Source organism: Dreissena polymorpha, chromosome 3 (genome assembly GCF_020536995.1).
Source record: "Dreissena polymorpha isolate Duluth1 chromosome 3, UMN_Dpol_1.0, whole genome shotgun sequence".
In the NCBI taxonomy this organism is placed as follows: domain Eukaryota; kingdom Metazoa; phylum Mollusca; class Bivalvia; order Myida; family Dreissenidae; genus Dreissena; species Dreissena polymorpha.
In genome coordinates this window covers 106,852,147-106,867,889 of record NC_068357.1, presented here as the reverse complement: position 1 = coordinate 106,867,889, position 15,743 = coordinate 106,852,147, and the positions used below count along the sequence as shown (strand labels likewise).

Sequence of the window (15,743 nt, the reverse complement as noted above, 5' to 3'; positions counted from 1 at the left end):
ATTCGAATAAACTTGATAGTGGACCACCATATGATGTTAATCATTAAACAACAAGCAAATTTGTTGAATTGATATCCCCCGCCTATATACTTCTGGACACAAAAGTGTTATATTTGACTCTAAAAAAGCATTTTTTTGAAGATACAAAGGGCCATAACTCTGTTATTTTCAGATGGTGTACAATGCAATTTGGCGTGCATCATCCTATTATCAATATATATACTCATACCAAGTTTTAATGAAATCCGCAAAAGCACTTCCAAGATATCAAGATATGGCTCCGGACACAAAAGTGACGGACAGACAGACAGCCGGACGGACAGCGCCAAAACAATATCCCTCCGCCTCTGGCGCGGGAAATATACTCGTACCAAGTTTCAGTGAAATCTGCCAAAGCACTTCCAAGATATGGCTCCGGACACAAAAGTGCCTTCAGTAAAAAGCATTTTTTCAAGATACAAAGGGCCATAACTCTGTTTTTAACAGATGGTATACAATGCCATTTGGCGTGCATCATCCTCTTATGCATATATATACTCATACCAAGTTTCAACGAAATCCGCCAAAACACTTCAAAGATATGGCTCCGGACACAAAAGTGCCGGACGGACGGACAACGCCAATACAATAACCCTCCGCCTCTGGCAGGGGATAACAAAGCTCAGGGCCTTGTGGTTTGAGAGGTTTAGATTTATTTGACTACATACATATAAGAGAAACTAGATGCTTATTGCATGTCCAGCTGATTGTCAATAAAGCCTGTTATTATTTAACAAGCTGCACCATTATGTATGTTTGAACTTTGACCTTTAGTTCAACCTTGACCTCTGCCCAAGTGGCATGACAAACCTACATTAATTGATAAACATTTATGGTAAATTATTTATTAAACAAGATGTGTTTGTGAAACACAATGTCCCCCTATATGACGTTTGACCTTGTAGGATGACCTTGACCTTGACCCTTCACCACTCGAAATGTGCAGCTCCATGAGATACACATGCATTTCAAATATAAAATTGCTAGCTTCAATATTGCAGAAGTGATATTACATGACCAATTTTGACCCATATATTTGACCTTGAAGGATGACCTTGACCTTGACCTTTCACCACTAAAAATGTGCAGCTCCATGAGATACACATGCATGCCAAATATCAAGTTGCTATCTTCAATATTGCAAAAGTATTCATAAAATTAGCGATTTGGGCCACATATATTTAACCTCTGACCTTGAAGGATGACCTTGACCTTTCACCACTCAAAATGTGCAGCTCTATGAGATACACATGCATGCCAAATATCAAGTTGCTATCTTGAATATTGCAAAAGTACTCATAAAATGAGCGATTTTTGCCACATATATGACCTTGAATCTTGAATCTTCAATATTGCAAAAGTATTCATAAAATTAGCGATTTGGGCCACATATATTTGACCTCTGACCTTGAAGGATGACCTTGACCTTGACCTTTTACCACTCAAAATGTGCAGCTCCATGAGATACACATGCATGCCAAATATCAAGTTGCTATCTTGAATATTGAAATACTGCAAAAGTGTACATTAAATGAGCGATTTTGACCCATATATTTGACCTTTGACCTTGAAGTATGACCTTGACCTTTCACCACTTAAAATGTGCAGCTCCATGAGATACATATGCATGCCAAATATCAAGTTGCTATCTTCAAAATTGCAAAAGTTATTGCAAATGTTAAAGTTGGCGCAAACCAACCAACCAACAGACCAACAGACAGGGCAAAAACAATATGTCCCCCACTACGATAGTGGGGGACATAAAAATCCACAATAAATTATAAATTTACAGCTGACAAACGGTGTTATGCCATAACTGGACATTTCACCTTTTAGTGTGACCTTTGAGCTAGTAGACAGATCATACAGCCTTTACCAAACAAACTGTATACAATCTGAAGCTAGTCTCCATGCAATATTGCTAAATGCTTAGTAATATCCAGATTGGTCAAGAAAACTGGAGTAATTAACACAACAAAACTTATTTGCTAGTTTAATATTTTTGCAACTGTCAAGTCATTAATAGGTACCTGTTATTTTTTCTATTTTTTAATACTAGTAACATTGATCCACCCTACAAGCCCAAAACAAATCCGAAGTGAGATTTTCATACAAGCTTGCAAAATCCAAAGTTTTATCAAGATTTATCAATGCAAAGTTATTGACTTGAAACCACATGTATGCCTGCACATATCCGTCACAAGGCTTATACCACCATCTAAAAAAATGAATTTTGTTTAATCTTTTATGAAATCTTGGTGAATAAAGGTGACAAAAATACAATTTCTATGTTTTTTTCGTTCAAATTTGGGTCCGGTAGGAGGACCCATTCCCAATGGATTTTTTATATATATTTTTCCAAAATCGGACCTACAAATTCCCAATTAAAGGTTTACAAGAATTTTTTTTCATAAAGAAGTCATAACATGTCATTCATCTCTAAATCCATCCCTTTAAGTCTAATCTTAGAAAAACTAATATTTAAATCACTTTTATTATAAATTTTTAAGTATTTGTTAGCATAAACCAACAGTATTAAGTTCCCAATTTTAGTCAGAAGTACGCGTTATTTCCCAATCCAAAGGAACCTGGCCCCATTCCAGGTGAAAAAAAACACACTGAATTACTGGCCTATTAACACAATTCAGTAAAATAAACATTTTGTGAAGCAAACTTCTGGAATTATATAAAGTGATGCTGAGTTCAGCATTCATGCTTTGACAAACCAAGAATTCCAAACAGAAACAAAACAGGGTGCAGCCTCATTGTTCATATATTTCCCTCCAGATTGATCCACTGTTTCATTTTTACCACACCTATAAGGCACCTCATTGTTCAGGATACCTGAACTAAGAACAGAGCTGGCTTATTCATATTCAAGAATATTCTCCAGATTACCTGTAGAATGACTTGCCTCAGCAGTGATCTGCCAAATAATACAATGATAATTATTTATCAGTTTATTGCAGTAACTCCATAAGTGTCCATATTATGTATGCAAGATAGTGAGTTATTGCTTTAAGGTAAAAACATAATTTCTACCATGTATTATGATGCATGCACATGATTGTGGTGGGAACACTAATTGGTACCATATGATATCAGAGTTACACAAAGAGCAATGCAAGATCTACATGTAAACATTGTTTCTTAGTTATCCCCACGTTTTTCGGAGAAAAAGTGGGGATATTGTGGTGATGTGCGTCTGTCCGTCCGTCCTGGCCACCTGCTCCTCCTACACTATTAGCACTAGAACCTTGAAACTAACATGCATGGTAGCTATGAGCATATGTGTGACGGTGACAGTGACGGAATTTTGATCTGACCCCTGGGTCAAAAGTTATGGGGGTTGGGGCGGGGCTGGGTCAGAGATTTTCTCTCATTTTTTAATGTTATTTTACATTAACTTCTTCATTTCTGCACCGATTTACTTCAAATTGATACTGAGCCTCTCTGATGACAAAACGGTCAATCTCAACTATGCATGGCCCCATTACCAACCCTGGGGCGCCCCGGCCACATAGGTTACGCCCACCCAAAATTGCCTTTTACTATAATTTCTTCATTTCTACACCGATTCACTTTAAATTGATACTGAACCTCTCTTATGACAATACAGTCAATCTCAGCTATGCATGGCCCCATTACCAACCCGTAGGCACCCCGCCCACATAGGCCACGCCCACATAGGCCAGACCCACCCAAAATTGCCTTTTACTATAATTTCTTCATTTCTACACCGATTCACTTCAAATTGATACTGAACCTCTCTTATGACAATACGGTCAATCTCAGCTATGCATGGCCCCATTACCAACCCTGGGGCGCCCCGCCCACATAGGCAACGCCAATATAGGCCACGCCCACCCAAAATTGCCTTTTACTACAATTTCTTCATTTCTACACCGATTCACTTCAAATTGATACTGAACCTCTCTTATGACAATACAGTTAATCTCAACTATGCATGGCCCTAATACCAACCCTGGGGTGCGCCGCCTACATAGGCCACACCCACCCAAAATTGCCTTTTACTATAATTTCTTCATTTCTACACCGATTCACTTCAAATTGATACTGAACCTCTTTTATGACAATACGGTCAATCTCAACTATGTATGGCCCCATTGCCAACCCTGGGGTGCCCCGCCCATAATAGGCCACACCCACCCAAAATTGTCTTTACTATAATTTCTTCATTTCTACATCGATTCACTTCTAATCGATACTGAACTTCTGTTATGACAATACAGTCAATTTCAACTATGCATGGCCCCATTACCAACCCTGGGATGCCCCGCCCATAATAGGCCACACCCACCCAAAATTGTCTCTACTATAATTTCTTCATTTCTACACGGATTCACTTCTAATCGATACTGAACTTCTCTTATGACAATACGGTCAATCTCAACTATGCATGGCCCCATTACCAACCCTGGGGCGCCCCTGGGTCAAACATGCGTAGTGGGGATACGCGTCAGCCTCTGCTGCGCCATTTCTTGTTAGATCGTGAATTCTTGTAGTTCAGAATAACAATGTTAAGATATTGATAATCAGATATATATTAATCCAAAACAAAGTTTACATGTACACACAAAAGCATGTTTGTCCAGTTTTTTTTTCTTGATAAAAACATACAATTTTGTTGTGTGAAGGGAAAACAAATAAAAATGTCATAGACTAAAAACGGGAAATCTTTTCAATAATAATAATAGTACTATAGCATATTATTACAGTGAATTATATAACAAAATATATATTCATGAGGATCATAGAAAATAATATTTTCCAGAGTGGCGCAGCCACTTGTGAAAATACATATTTTATATGATCACGAGTGAATTAAAATTATTCCATTGAATCCAACAAAATCTTTTTCTTTCTTTTTTTCACCGTTTATTTACATTGTAATAGAGTTAAACTAGAGAATTTCGCTGAAATAATGACGTCATTTCACAGTAAAACAGTGAAAAATATCGATTATTTTCACTGTTACTTTTTCACTGTTTGAAATTCACTGATATTTCTCTATAAATCACCGGAAAGCATAAAATAACAAGGGCTGTTTGTAAAACATGCGTGCCCCCCATATGGGCTCTCCGTTGTAGTGACAGCCATTGTGTGAATATGTTTTTTGTCACTGTAACCTTGACCTTTGACCTAGTGACCTGAAAATCAATAGGGGTCATCTGCCAGTCATGAACAATGTACCTATGAAGTTTCATGATCCTAGCCATAAGCATTCTTGATTTATCATCCGGAAACCATTCTACTATTTCGGGTCACTGTGACCTTGACCTTTGACCTAGTGACCTGATATCAATAGGGGTCATCTGCGAGTCATGATCAATCTACCTATCAAGTTTCATGATCCTAGGAATAAGCGTTCTTGAGTTATCATCCGGAAACCATTTTACTATTTCGGGTCACCGTGAACTTGACCTTTGACTTAGTGACCTCAAAATCGATAGGGGTCATCTGCGAGTCATGATCAATGTACCCATGAAGTTTCATGATCCTAGGCATAAGCGTTTTTGAGTTATCATCCGGAAACCATTTCACTATTTCGGGTCACCATGACCTTGACCTTTGACCTAGTGACCTCAAAATCAATAGGGGTCATCTGCAAGTCATGATCAATGTACCTATGAAGTTTCATGATCGTAGCCATTAGTGTTCTTGAGTTATCATCCGGAACCCATTTTACTATTTCGGGTCACTGTGACCTTGACCTTTGATATAGTGACCTGAAATAGGGGTCAACTGCGAGTCATGATCAATGTACCTATGAAGTTTCATGATCCTAGGCATAAGCGTTCTTGAGTTATCATCCGGAAACCATTTTACTATTTTGGGTCACCGTGACCTTGACCTTTGACCTAGTGACCTTAAAATCAATAGGGGTCATCTGCGAGTCATGATCAATGTACCTATGAAGTTTCACGATCCTTGGCATAAGCGCTCTTGAGTTATCATCGGAAACCATCTGGTGGACGGACGGACCGACATGAGCAAAACAATATAACCCCTCTTCTTCGAAAGGGGGGTAATGAGAAAACTGCCCCCCTCCCAGCAGCCATGTTATTCAACTGACCGGAACCATTTTTGAACTCAACTCTCGTGTCAAGGAAACAAATGTTCTGAGCAAATTTCATGAAAATTGGGCCAAAAATGTGACTTTTACTGTGTTCACATGTTTTCACTATATACATATAGCGAAAAATGCCCTGCCCACTGGCGGCCATGTTTTTTCACCTATCCCGACCATTTTCAAACTTGTCCGAGATATAAATAAAACCAAGGCTTTGACCAACTTTCATGACGATTGGGCAAAAATTGTGACTTCTAGAGTGTTTACAATGTTTCTCTATAGCCAAATAGGGAAACTGCCATTATATACATATGGAGAAAAATGCCCCGCCCACTGGCGGCCATGTTTTTTCACCGATTTCGACCATTTTCGAACTCTTCCGAGACATCAATTGAAGCAATGTTTTGACCAACTTTCATGATGATTGGGCAAAAATTGTGACTTCTAGAGTGTTTACAAGATTTCTCTATATCCAAATAAGGAAAACTGCCCCGCTCACTGGCGGCCATGTTTTTCATCGGATCAGAACCACTTTTGAACTCAACCAAAATATCATTAAGACAAACATTTTGACTAAGTTACATGAAGATTAGGCATGAAATGTGACTTTATACAGTGTTTACAAGGTTTTTCTTTTTTTTGACCTAGTGACCTAGTTTTTGACCCGGCACAACCCAGTTTCGAACTCGGCCGAGATTTCATTGGGACAAAGCTTCTGACCAAGTTTCATGAAGATGGGACAAGAAATGTGGCCTATAGAGTGTTTAAGAGCAAATGTTTACGGGCGGACGGACGGAAAACGGACGGACGGACATACGACGGACAAAGACCGGTCACAAAAGCTCACCTGAGCAATCAGGTGAGCTAATAATTACCCAATTGTTATTATTTTAAAGATTTCAATTGCAAGTACCATGTTCATTACTTAGGTATTAAAAATAGTTTCAGGCAATATTCCTTTTTTGTTAAGTTTTTTGTAATGAGACTTTTAAAGAATCCATAAACAAACTCACTTAATTGTTTGTAATATGCAATTAAAAAATCATAGCATCACCCTGGAATAAACATGACATACAACATGTACCGTAATTACTTGTGTCAGAAAATTTAGATACGAAAATTATTCAAACAGTATGAGTGTCCGAAAATTTAGAGACATACATCAGGGTTGTCATTATGATTGTAAACAAAGGATTATTTTGGAAAAGTAACTGATTCGGCCGGGGGTCAAGGCCTAGGCCCCCTTGAAGGTCCAGGTCAAGGCCCTGGTAAGGGGGTCAGGGGGGCAAAGCCCCCGACCGAAAACGAATTCTAGACACATTTTAGGGACAAAATACTGCTATTCTCAGAGCATAAAAAGTTAAAATGAGGTCTAAAAAGAATAGAAAATTTTAAGATTTTCACATGTTTAGTAAACTGTACAATGTAAAAACATATTATATTGATAGATCTTTGCATGTTCCAATTCTATCCATTACTCGATAATCCAGTATAATTACGATTTCTTTTTTTCAAAACCAAATAACGGGAAATATTGACGATGAATGTCGTCCGCCATTTAACGCAAGTGCATATACAAATTGAATTGTGGGATTGGGGAATTCCCATTTAACATGCGTGAATCACGTGACGCGATTTGAGAGCATTGAAAATCGTTTATATTTAGTAATTACGACAAATCGACGACTAAACTGTTACATGTACCTCCTTTCAGAAAAGTTTGCGAAAGTGAAATTCTGAGAATAAAGACGCGCCTTCTTTTAAATTTACCAAGTACTTATCATTCCGGATTGTGATATAACTTGTCAGGTCATTCATGCATGTAGACCTATAAATATGCATAGTTTGGCAATCTCAAAACACGTTATTTACCTACTTATTACATTATGTGTTATGCCCATTTGTATAACAAAATACATTATTTAATTGAAGTATTTTCAAATGCGTATAATTAAATGTGTTATCCGAAATCATTTCCAGATTTCATTATTCACGGAAAATTAAGAAAATTCTAGCAACAGAGACACATTTCTCGTGTTTTTCATGCACAGATGAAAATCATGCCAAAATGAGACTTCATGTATAACATCACGTCATTCTTCATCGGGGAAAGCGTGGACTTTAATATTTAGATGCTAAATAACAACTTCGTTACGCAGAGGTCGCTAATATATTTTATTTTGGTAGAAAATCGAAGAGCATTTTTTAATATGTGGAAACCTTTTCTCTAACTAAAAAAACTAATTAATTACGCTCTACATTGCTACATTCGTTGAGATACTGTCAGTAATAATCTGTGAAATGTACAGCTATTAGATACAATTTCACGTGGGGTCGGCGTGTATTCGGCTGCCTGAGCGCTGATTGGTTGACGTGCTTACCAAGAAGAATTTGATTGACAGCTGGAAAAATTAATATTGGGCACTCGCTGAGAAATTCATTGAAAACAGTAGTTCTTAGGCGGAGTTAATGTACTGACTGAATAGGCGTCGCTCTACTATACCACGGTTATTCCTCGTCAATTATTGTCGGTTTGCGTGATCACAACTTCCGATAGCAATTTTAAAGATTCAGGAAAAACAACCGATTTTCTGGCGATTTTAACCGATGAATTCGATCGGCAATCGGTTAATAATGACAACCCTGATACATGTTGTTTTTTTAGTCAATTATTATATTGAAATACAACCAAATTATTATGAAATAATAAATGTGCAAAAGTTTTATTGTGTTGTTGTCTCTCTGCTATAAATAAAATACCACTTCACTTACCGGTATTTGCAATCTCTTAACTGAAATATAAAAACGTTATAAAAAAAAAACAATCATACTGCTTTCTGAATACGATATAATTAAAAATGCAGCTGGGTAAAACTATTGTTTATTACCTGTATGCATGGTAATCTACCCAATAATGCGATTGTAATGGTCAGTTGCCCTCAGGGCATTCTATGCCAGGTTTTATGACCTCAATCCGGATGTAAAACTCCATGATACAAAGGTCCCAGAAAAGCCAAAACATGGCAGAAATCTAATAAAATAGCACTACAAAATATATTGTCCGAAAAAAAATCGGAGTCATTAATTATGGACGAAGACCAGTATGTCCGAAAATGTAGTCACGAAAAATCATTATTTTGGATAAAAAAGTGGGTGCCTGAAAACTTAGAGTGATCACAGTACTTTCACATGAAAACCGGAAATAATGAGCATTATCATTATTGTAATAGTCATGGATAACCATCAAATAAATTACAAATTCTAAAAATTGAAAAAATGTTTATTTTCCAGCACTTCTTGTATGTTTTTTGATAGTCACAGTACTATGACAAGGGCCGATACTATGTGAATAAGGGATACAAGAAATACTCACTCACCAGTAAGGCTCGATTGGTCTGACATTATCGGCTCTGGTACTACTTACATGTATCCCAGGTACATGTAAGTATACTTAAATACTTAAATGTACCACAGGTACGGTCAATATACTTAAACGTACCCGGCCAATATCAGACTGTACCCTAGTTTTATTCCCACCCACAATCTGAAGTCGTAAAACGCAATACTGATTACCATAATTAACAAACAAACTTCTATTTAAAACAAGAGGGCCTCAAATGCCCAAAGTAGCTCACCTGAGATTCAAAGGAACTGATCTGTTCTGTGCAGCCCAAGATGTCATTAGAACAAATGTTCTAACCAACTTTCATGACTAGTGAACGCCCGGGCAGCCACGTTTTTCAACAGACCAGAACCATTTTCATACACATCCAAGATATTATTTAAACAAATAATCTGACAAAGTTTCATGAAGATTTATGAAGCCATATAAGGACAAATGCCCAGCCCTCTGGTGGCCATGTTTTTCAAGCTACTGGAACCATTTTCGAACTTGTCAGAGATATCATTGGGACAAATCTTCTGACCAAGTTTCATGATGATCGGACAATAAATGTGGCTTCTAGAGTGTTAACAAGGTTTTAGTATAGCTATATAAAGAAAAATGCAACCACCCCTTGGCAGCCATGTTTTTCCACCAACCGGAACCATTTTAGAACTCATCCAATATATAATTGGGGCAAATTGTCTGGCCAAGTTTCATGATGATCTGACAATAAATGTGGCCTCTAGAGTGTTAATTAGGTTAAACTAAAGCAATATATTATCCATATTAGAAAAAATGCCCTGCCCCCTGGTGGCCATGTTTTTAAGCAACCGAAACCCTTTTCGAGCTCATCTAAGATATCAGTGGGACAAATCTTCTGACCAAGTTTCATGAAGATCGGAAAAAAAATGTGGCATCTAGAGTGTTAGTAAGGTTTACTATAGCCATATAAGGAAAAATGCCCCGCCCCCTGGCAGCCATATTTTTCAACCAATCGACATCATTTTTTAACTCTTCCAAGATATTATTGGGATGAATCTTCTGAGGAAGTTTCATGAAGATCGGAAAATAAATGTGGCCTCTAGAGTATTAACAAGATTTTACTATAGCCATATAAGGAAAAAAAACCCGCCCCTTGGCAGCTATGTCTTTCAAGCAAATATAACCATTTTCGAACTCAACCAAGATATCATAAAGACCAATCTTCTGACCAAATTTCAAGAAGATTGGACAATAAATGTGGCCTCTAGAGTGTTAACAAGGTTCTACAATAGCCAATATAAGGAAAAATGCCCCGCCCTCTTGCAGCCATGTTTTCAACCAACCAGCATAATTTTTTAACTCATCCAAGATTTTATTGGGATGAATCTTCTGACCAAGTTTCATGATGATCAGACAATAAATGTGGCCTCTAGAATATTAACAAGATTTTACTTGCGACCCCAATAAAATGTTGAGGGTCGGTGCCGATTTGGGATTCACGGTTGGGCGACCGGAAACGGACCTATTTTTTTATTTTGGCCTAGCCATATAAGGAAAAATGCCCCGCCCCCTGGTGGCCATGTTTTTAAAGCAACAAAAACCATTTTCTAACTCATCCAAGATATCATTGGGAAAAATCTTCTGACCAAGTTTAATGAAGATCGGAAAATAAATGTGGCCTCTAGAGTGTTAACAAGGTTTTACTATGGCCATATAAGGAAAAATGTCCCGCCCCCTGGCGGCCATATTTTTCAACAAACCGGAATCATTTTTTACCTCTTCCAAGATATTATTGGGATGAATCTTCTGACCAAGCTTCATGAAGATCGGACAATAAATGTGGCCTCTAGAGTGTTAACAAGATTTTACTAAAGTCATTTATAGCCATATAATGAAAAATGCCCCCGCGTCCCTTGGCAGCCATATTTTTCAAGCAAACATAACTATTTTCGAACTCAACCAAGATATAATTGAGACCAATCTTCTGACCAAATTTCATGAAGATTGGAGAATAAATGTGGCATCTAGAGTGTTACCAAGTATACGGAAAAATGCCCCGCCCCCTGGAGGCCATGTTTTTCAACCAACAAGCATCAATTTTAAACCTATCCAAGATATTATTGCGATGAGTCTTCTGACCAAGTTTCAGGAAGATCGGACAATAAATGTGGCCTCTAGAGTGTTAACAAGATTTTACTATAGCCATATAAGGAAAAATGCCCCGCCCCTTGGCAGCCATGTTTTTCAAGCAAACGTAACCATTTTCGAACTCATCCAAGATATCATTGAGACCTATTTTCTGACCAAATTGCATGAAGATTGGACAATTAATGTGGCCTCTAGAGTGTTAACAAGGCAAATGTTGACGCCGCACAACGCACGGCGGACAAAAAGCGATCACAAAAGCTCACTATGAGCACGTTGTGCTCAGGTGAGCTAAAAATGACTCAACATGATTTTTTAGCATGAGTATCGATTATATAGAAGTCATTTATGATTATACAGAAAATTGACATAAATATGAACATATTTGAAATCAAATCGGACAGTTCGATCTTCACTGAATCAATCAGATATTTTTGAGTTAATAAGCACATGAACTTCTTATTTTCATAATAAATTTAGATGTTATGTTGTAAATTTATAAAAGAACATGTTTTAAAACCAGTTGCAGGCACGGATTCACCGGGGGGGGGGGGGGGGGAACGTGCCCCTCCCCCAGCCGCTAAAGCCGTCTTTTTTCGTGTAAGTGTTTTTTGTGAAACAAAGTTGGCCAGATGTTCCGATTTCCCAGATTTTCAACAGAGGACGTGCCCCTACCAACTTTACTGTCTACTATCCACAGGGGGGCACATGTTGTACGTTAACACTCGATTATCACCGTCGAAACAATTTCTGTAGTGCGATATGCTCTCTTTTCGGCAGTAGATTTTAAGCGTCTGGGTAACATTAAGCGTCTGTCATTTACACTAAATAAGCGTCTGGATGATCTAAAACATTGATGTGATGGCAAGTGTACCAATTAACACTGTATTATCAGATGTCATAACCATGGGAACATTATATATGGATACGTTTCTTGCAGTATATAATACAGCGTATCACAACAATGTCTTCATAACTATGAAGCGTAAGGCAAAAACGCCTAATCGATTTTTTGGTCCGTCCACAAAAAAACACAGAGTCAGACACTAGCTGTGCCAAAGTTTTTGAGTCTAAGGTAAGATGTTTTTTAAATGTATTATAACCCGTTTATTGCACTAAGTTTATTCAGTATGTTATATGACTGTTTAACTCTAAAATATTGAAATAAAAGAACAAAAAGATTGAGTGTAAATTTATTAACAAATTTCTTCATACTGATAGTATAATAAATAAAGCCCATAAAATGATATATGCCTGTTCCGCTTTGTATACAACTTTTAGATATTAATTTCATTACCATTATTGAACTTTATCAAACATTTTGTGTACTTTTTTCAGGTTTTGCATTTCAACTAATAACATTCATATTTTATCACGCTTTATACAAGCTCTGATAAAAAAATATTATTGAAATATTGATCAGACCAACAGTATTAATGTATATTTTGAAATAAAATGTTTGCGTAGCTAATTCAACTGAATTATACATTTCTAAATACTCTCTCTTCTATTTTCAGAACTCATCATGAAGATGTCTGTAAGAGTCCACCTATCAACTCAAGTGTGGTTAAAGCTGCCATCCCCCTACAAATTGGAGCCACAGTGTTTTTGTTACTTGTTGTACTGTTGAATGTCAATAACAATTTTAAAAAACAATTAAACATATTTAACATGCAACGTTTTATATTTACTTATTTATGTTGAAATCGCCTATATTAAGTATCAACGTATCAATATATGACCATTTATTGTACACTGATTTCTTGCCCCCCCCCTCCCCCCCCCCCCCCCCCCCACCCTTCAGCATTTGTTTTGTGGAAAAAATTGTGCCCCCAGTTATCTCCTCTCTGGATCCGGCCCTGAGTTGACCCTTAACTGCGCAAGATTACCGGACAGCATCGTACCTTTAAACAATGGACTACTGTACGGAGTTTGACTGTATATTGGTGTTTTTTTTATATGAAGAGGTTAAAAAACATTATCGCCAATTCAAAATCACTAACTACTGTTGTATTAAGTAATACACTGTTACATATAATTATCAACAAACACTCACTGTTCGGAGAAACGAAATATCATCCTGTTCAGATGATACTGCATCACCGGGCTCCGCCATCTTGGATTCTGAACGCTAATTGGCACCTGCGTATTTTCGGAGAGTTAATTTATAATCCAACCATCTGTGTCTTGCGTATCTTGTTCACACATGCGGTCATGCATATGTATCTCTTAAATAAATCAGTTTATTGCGAAAACGAACAAGACGAAATTAAATGTGACCATGGATCAATTCAGTCTTTGATAATCGGCTTCATCGCAGCATCCGAAGTGGGTGTTGCTAAATATAGATCTCAGCACTGTCTCTACTGTATATCACCGCGCTATAGGATATCTGTTCATCTGCTTACTCGTGTAACACACTGACACACACATATTGGCATAGGTTCAACCTGTGAAAAGGAAGCAAGACTCGTGGAAGGATTCCAGCTAGTAACTTCTAATAAGTGGTCGTGTTGTACCAAGTAATTACGATAATCCATCGCAGATGCGCGAACTCTCATTGTCATTAATGAATCTGTTAATGACATGCTGTATGTTTTAGATACCGCGTGAGAATCTGTTAATGACATGCTGCATGTTTTAGATACCGCGTGAGTAGAATTCCGCGCCAGATAAGCACGTGCAAATATTCGTGCCACGCGTGTGCATATTTGTGTAATACACGTGCATATTCGTGCAATACTTGTGCAAATTCACGCAAAGCGTGTGCATACTGTATACTAGCGAATGCGTTACGTTTTTAGCTCACCTGAGTTCGGTGTGCGCATGGTGAGCTTTTGCGATCGCCTTTTGTCCGTCGTACATGTACGTCATCTTCATGAAATTTGGTCAGAAGATTGGTTAATGATATCTTGGATGAGTTCGAAAATGGTTATGTTTGCTTGAAAAACATGGCTGCCAAGGGGCGGGACATTTTTCCTTATATGGCTATATCTATAGTAAAACCTTGTTAATAACACTATAGAGGCCACATTTATTGTCCGATCATCAAACATGGTCAGAAGATTTGTCACAATGATATCTTGGACAAGTTCGAAAATGGTTCCGGTTGTTTGAAAAACATGGCCACCAGGGGGCGGGGCATTTTTCCTAACCTTATATGGCTATACATGGCTTTAGTAAAACCTTGTTAACACTCTAGGGGCCACATTTATTGTCTGATCTTCATGAAACTTGGTCAGAAGATTTATCCTAATGATATCTTGGACAAGTTCGAAAATTGCTAGGGTTGGTTGAAAAACATGGCCACCAGCGGGCGGCGCATTTTTCCTTATATGGCTTAAGTAAAACCTTGTTAACACTCTAGAAGCCACATTTATTGTCCGATCATAATAAAACTTGGTCAGAAGATTTGTCCCAATTATATCTTTGATCAGTTGAAAAATCGTTCTGGTTGGTTGAAAAACACATGGGGGCGTGGCATATTTCCTTATATGGCTATAGTAAAACCTTGTTGACACTCTAGAGGCCACATTTATTGTCTGATCTTCATGCAACTTGGTCAGAAGATTTGTCCCAATGATATCTTGGACAATTTCAAAAATTGTTCCAGTTGGTTGAAAAACATGGGCACCAGGGGGCGGTGTATTTTTCCTTATTTGGCTATTGTAAAAACTTGTTAACACTCTTAAAAGTCACATTTATTGTCCAATCTTCATGAAACTTGGTCAGAATATTACCTTGGATGTGTACGAAAATGGTCCAGGTCTGTTGAAAAACGTGGCCACCAGGGTGTTCACTATTCATGAAAGTTGGTTAGAACATTTGTTCTAATGACATCTTGGGCTGCACAGTACAGGTCAGTTCCTTTGAATCTCAGGTGAGCGACTTTGGGCCTTTCAGGCCCTCTTGTTTAATCGTGTTTTCAAAACGTTTCAAACTGCACAGACAAAGCCAACACCTAAGTGTATCGTACTTATCTGTGGTGATTGTATACTTTTGTTTTGTATTACACTTTACAGTATAGTTTGGACTTTGGCTGTTGTTTTACAGTAGTTCAGGGTTCTTTTATACCTCTATTCTCGTGATGCTTAATTT

The 15,743-nt window shown here is 37.7% G+C and overlaps 1 protein-coding gene across 1 annotated transcript in view; it reads right to left on the bottom strand.

Annotated features, from left to right (window-relative positions):
* LOC127870859 (ryanodine receptor-like) overlaps nt 1–14,047 on the bottom strand; it is a 203,133-nt gene extending 189,086 nt beyond the window's left edge. The window contains exon 1 of the mRNA XM_052413397.1: nt 13,702–14,047. Within this exon, the coding sequence (XP_052269357.1) occupies nt 13,702–13,761 (60 nt within the window). The 5' untranslated portion in view covers nt 13,762–14,047. The remainder of the gene's footprint in view (nt 1–13,701) is intronic.
* Nucleotides 14,048–15,743: the final 1,696 nt, after the last annotated feature.